Source organism: Cyprinus carpio, chromosome B3 (assembly GCF_018340385.1).
Source record: "Cyprinus carpio isolate SPL01 chromosome B3, ASM1834038v1, whole genome shotgun sequence".
NCBI classification, from domain to species: Eukaryota; Metazoa; Chordata; class Actinopteri; order Cypriniformes; family Cyprinidae; genus Cyprinus; species Cyprinus carpio.
Window position 1 is genome coordinate 24,304,338 of NC_056599.1, and position 6,000 is coordinate 24,310,337.

Sequence of the window (6,000 nt, forward strand, 5' to 3'; positions counted from 1 at the left end):
CCAAGATCCTATCATTCTAATATGCTGATTTTATGCTCAAGAAACATTTTTTATTATTATCTATGTTGAAAACAGCTGTGCTGCTTAACATTTTTGTACAAACTATGATACTTTTTTCCTCTGGATTCTTAATATTTAAAGATCAAAATAGCAATTATTTGAAATATTTCACAACATTATTAAAGAGAAAATTCTTACTGATCCCAAACTTTTGAATGGTAGTGTAGTATTACTACTACAGTAAAAATACAGGTACCACAGCTTTGTTTCCAGGCAGACTAATAACAACCTATGTGATCATGTACATGGTAGAAATCCAGCTATTCAGATTGTAGCTGGTGATTTAAGCCATTTTTGTGTGCACTAAGCATCAGACAGTTGGTGAACAGACTGTGGGGGGTCCATCGAAGTGTAAGATCTACTGCGCTTAGAAAGGGATCAACAGGCCACCCTGATCTGCTTCTGTCCACACTGTGTAATCTGACATCACATAAATCCATTACACCTTATCTCAACCGATAACACTATATATGTTCATGTGCACAAGTGAGAGGGTGGCCGAATTCCAGGGGAGAAAAAGCGAAATCTGATTTGAAAACACTTCCTTCTTTGTCCCTTTTTTCCCTTCTCTCTCCATCCCTTTATTGATCGATATCTCTCCATTGACGAGTTAAAGCCAAGAAAACACAACTGAAGGACGAATGAACACCAAACCACAGGCAGCTCCTGGGAGATGCCATTTAGAGAAATTGAATATTGACACAGCAATCAGGAGTAATAATGGCAAAACAATACGGTAAGAAAACTCCAATAGATTCTCCTCCCTCTTTCCATTTTTATCACTCCTTTTTTTCTTTGTCCTCCCACAGGCTGTACTGTAAACTGCTCTTAAATCAATCCATCAGCAGATCATGTCATTATCAATCCTATTTGTACAATACTTCAACAATGTTGTAAGTGATTTTTGGTAAACCATGAGTAAATTGTTACTACAACCCTACAAATCACTGAACTATGACTCACCAAGACTCTCTTTTTCTGCCAATCTGAAGACTTTTAGGCATTTGCTGCCTGTCAGTCATTTTCAGTGTTCATCGACATGGAGGGCAGGGTTTTGGAGACTATCCAAAAACACAATACTCATGACAAAGTAGATGGCAAATACCCGGATGACCTGCTGCTTCCACCAGGATATTACACCTATGCATATTTTATAGAACACACTTTATCAGCTTTTTTAACAGCTAAGATGTTCAAGATGTTAAATGCAGTACACATTCTGACAGGAAGAGGCAACAAGTGTCACTTCATTTTAAAAAATCCCTTCTTCCCTACTTCAAAAAACTTAATTGGTCCAAAATACCAGTCATTGTAATTAAGTTAATAATCAAGTTTCATGTTTTAAAGTGATAGTTCACCCAGTTTACTCACCCTCATGTTGTTCCAACTTACTTTCTTCTGCGGAAAATAAAAGGAGATATTTTAAGAAATGCTCCAGTGATTTTTTTTGTCCATACAATGAAGGTCAAAAGTTACCAAAACCTCTTCAAAATATCTTCTTTTGTGTTCCACAGAAAAAAGAAAGTGATACATGGTACAGAAAGGAGGTCTACATGGTAACACAATTTTGTGCACAACATGACTGGAACACAGGAATAGCTTCTTCCCACAGGACCATCTCCCTCTTGAACAGCTTATGCACCTTAAAGCCTTTCAGTGGAATACTTTACAAATGAATTTCCTATTTATTCATATTAATCACACAAATGTGCATGTCTTTATACTTGTTCAATTATTATTATGTCTTGTTGTATTCATATGTGAGCAATGTAAGTTTCATATGAAAAAAAAAATACAAAATCCTTGTATGATAATAAAGCAATTTCTGATTCTGATTAATCCATTTTTGTTATCCAGTCTATATATTAAATGTGCAAACTCTATTTGAAATGAATTACATACAATAATATGTAACAATTTACAGATTAAGGGCCAGATTTACTAAACAGGGCAAATTCGCGTTGAAGCAATTCCATAAAAGCGCCAATGGAAGTGGAAAATTCTGTGTGTTTATTAACAATGCACACAATAAAGAACACAGATGCAGCCAGATCATTTCCATAATGACCAACTCAATCTACCAAGAGCAGTGCAAATTAGCGACTGCTTTAAGACATGCGTTCTCTTAGAGCAACAGGAACCTTTAAATGCATTTGTGTGTGCAGACCGAGCACATTGACACTTGTTTGATGCTTGATCTGTTGTTTTTTGTGAGAAAAAAAAAAAAAAAAAAAAAAAATGCACACTGACAAATGTAAATTTTTTGATTTTTTGATGGCTTTGTAAGGATGGTAAGGAGTTTAAGGTTTCAGTCACAGCAGATGATGTCATCACACATGATCCGTTTAACCATATAAGACCGAATGGAACAAACTCTCATGAGGAAAGTCCTGTTTATATGCGAGCACGTACACAGGGGCTCCTCTGTTTGCCTGCGTAGGCTGCATTTACATGATGTCTCACATGTAAAAAATGCTGCGTAATAGAAGCCTCTTTTTCTCTGTCTCTATATCTGTCTCTCTCTGCTTGTTGATATTTTTAGAGCCCAGAGAGATGAGAAAACAGGCCTCACTGCAGGCAAGGCAGTGAAGACATGAGGGGGCGGAGGGGGAGAAACATACAGAGAGAGCAAGATAGAGAGAGTGTGCATGAGTAGTAGTAGCTTTCTACATCTTCCAAAGATAATTAACTGCACTTTCATGGCAAGAAAAAATGCAAAGAGACTCCAAAGGCCGTTCCACACACTCTCATTACTTTGAATGGCAGGCCCTGTGAAGACTCTATCAGCACTGCAGAAAGAGCCGGCTATTACAGTAATATGTGACATGATGAGGTTGAACACTTCTTCAGAGTGGGTTCATTATGTGAACCGACTGCACTGCAGGTGAAATTACCTGGTTATGGTGTTCGATGCCCATGCTGATTGTATTGATGAGGATGGCGATCATAATCCCTCTGTTGAAGTACTTGCTTTCAACTATACCCCAAAGCTTCACTCTCATTTCATCCCAAACATCTTTACATTTCCCAAAACAGGTGCGTTTCCTCTTTGGCGAGTCTTCAGAGTCATTGTCCCCCTTCTGGTCCAAGCAGTTCTCATCCCTGTCGGTCTCCTCCAGTGCACCCTCCTCTTCCTCCCCATTGGCTGAGTGGCCCGTCGATCCCGCCCCCTCCTTGAGTGACAGGGCGACAGCACACTGTGGACACTCCTCTGGGTTTGGGGTGACGGAGAGCGAGATGGCGTTCTCCAGAGGTTGGGAGCTGTGGTCCAACTTGGTATCGTGAATACAGTGAGGTGCTGCAAAACAGACATAAAATTCAACATTTCTGTTTGACATTTTCATATAATACAATAAAATTCAGTCAGTTTCTTGGAGAACTGCCACGCTGCTGCTTGGGATTGGAATGTCATTGGGCCATAAAAACAAACACGTGAATGGTTTTGTTCTTGTTTTTATTGCAACTTGCTCTTTGCTTTTATAACTTGCTATTTGGTTTAGAGTGGCGGGGAAGCTACTTTGAAACTTGGCCAGGCTACAAGCAATTTTTACGACACAAAAGAAGCTAAAATACACTGAAGCAACTTAAAAGGGCAATACTGTTTAAAATAATTTTCTGATGATATAATTCCTAATTTTAGAGCCATATTCTTTTGGGGTTAGAATGAATGAACAGTGACGACATCAGACTTTTACAAATAAATAAAATAGAGGAATATACAGTAGATAAAATAAATAAAGGGAAAAAAAAAACAGAAAATAATATATGCTGAATAAAACTGAAAGTAGCTGAATATATCCTAAATAAAACTAAAATTAACTGAATAAAAAAACACCATAATTAACAATTAATTTTAAATTTCAATTAATTTAGGATTTACTTTAAAACTACTTAAAATGCTGTGCAGTGATTTTTCAAAAAATATTTATTCATTTACATTGTTAAAAAAACTTCACTTTCCAATATACATACAGTATAAGCAAGAGAGGGCAGTTTAACATGAATCAATTCACTTGAATAAATCAAAATGTTTGATGCCAAATACAAGTGATAGATAAGAGTTCAGGGTGAACTGAATCACTAGAATCAATCAGATTTTTTAATGCTACATTTGAGTGAGAGAGGATAGTTTAGGACAAACAAATGAATCAGATTTTCAAACATTCTCTCACTCACATTTCTGAGTCTATCCAGGTCTGATCCCAGCAAATCAGACTTTCTAGCACAACATATAAGTGAAAAGGAACAGTTTAGAGTGAATTTTGTTAATTTCTAGTAAATCATATTTCTGAGTCTATCCAGGACTGAATTTTGCTAGACTGAATCAAACTTTTCAAACACTGTCAACACAAAGCAAAAGAGTGGGGATTACAGGATGAATTTTCTAGAGACTATCACCTGTTCAACATTATTTCAGAGCAATATTAGTACAAGAGCTTCCTATTTTGAACAAAAGCATGTCAGGCTAAAACAACTTTTGTTTGGTTAATTGAGATATTTTCTATGACCCAATGTTTGGTTAATTTGAGACATTTTCTCCTCAACACAGTTAGACAAAGCTTTTCTATGACCCAATGTCATTCCTCTGTCTCTAACGCTCTCCTTACTCACTCTGAGTTGCTCCCCCTGACGATCCTGCCCCTCCCCTGCTACGCCCCCTCCCTCCTCCAGGGGGAGGGGCTTTGCCACGGAGCATGTAGTAAAGGGCGGCTGAGCGGCGGCGGGCCTTGCGCAGGATGTGGCAGACCAGCTGGAAGAGCTCCTCGTAACAGTCTCCGGGCTCAGCGAGCGAAGCCAGCGTGCTGGAGGACAGGTAGCGAGCACGTTGCTCTTGCATCAGCTGGTGCTCTCGCTGTTTGGTCTCCGAAAACTGAGTGGCAATGACCACCAGGCACAGATTAATCATGAAGAAAGATCCAATCTGGAACAGGAAGAAAAAGAGAGAGAAAGTGAGGTGACTAACTTTCTTCTCTGGATAAAACATGCTACAGAAACAGAGTCTTTCTGGTACTGCTTGTTTCTTTCTGAAGCTATTGAAATTTTTGTTCTTTGTGGTACTGCTTGTTTTTTTATTAAGATGCATTTTGGATTTTTTGTTCGTTTTAGTGATTGGTCTTTATATCAGATGCATTTGGATTTTTAGTTGGGTTTAATTTTTGGACAAATCCTTCAGACTTACTGTGTAAACGGATCCACCAGTTCTACCAATCTGAGTGAAACAATCCCCCAGATTCATTTACAAGTCAGATATTAGTGCTTCTTTTATAAATATTCAAAGGACTGCTAGCAAATATTTTCAATGAATAGCAACATTTTGGCCTTTTTGTCAGACAAAAGTATTGGATGATATTTTTGGTATTTAGGACACAATAGCTGCATATGGACTGCTTTTATATTTTTGCAACTTTTTAAAGCTTAAACACTCCAGTTAGAATTCAGTGTAAAATGACAGGGTTTAAAATAACACATTAATAATGACTAGATATTCATTTTTTGGGTGAACTACACCTTTAAAAACATATATTTTAGTTAATTTATTTGAGCATTTTGCTGCCATTGCTTTTGTATACACCAAAGATAAATTTTAAGTTTGATTCTGTTATCATAACTCTTGCACTACATGTGAAGTCTCAGCTGCTTTAAATATCCAGATCTACATGACACCTAAACCCCTCTAAGCTCTCTAACGCAGCCTGTGCTGCAGTGTTTGGCATAAGCAGCGGCCATAGCTGTCTAGATGAGCTGCTATAAACGGACCCTATGTTTGAAAAAGTCAGCAGACGCCCAAACAAGATCCTGTTTTGTTGTGTGTGTGCCTGTATTGCTCTGGCTTTGATATGCTATAATTATCAGGCTCTTTCATAGGAGCAAAACCTCTAAATATCTCCTAGTCCTCGCAGAGAAGGGCTAGATCCCTCTGCCAATGTGAAACGGATTAGA

General features: G+C 37.9%; 1 protein-coding gene across 2 annotated transcripts in view; it reads right to left on the reverse strand.

The window, feature by feature from the left end:
- Window positions 1-3,413, reverse strand: part of LOC109054490 (voltage-dependent T-type calcium channel subunit alpha-1I-like) — a 52,003-nt gene extending 48,590 nt beyond the window's left edge. For both annotated transcript variants that reach the window (XM_042720360.1, XM_042720359.1), the window contains exon 1: window positions 2,955-3,413. In XM_042720360.1, the coding sequence (XP_042576294.1) occupies window positions 2,955-3,404 (450 nt within the window). In that variant the 5' untranslated portion in view covers window positions 3,405-3,413. The remainder of the gene's footprint in view (window positions 1-2,954) is intronic.
- Between the last annotated feature and the right edge of the window lie 2,587 nt (window positions 3,414-6,000).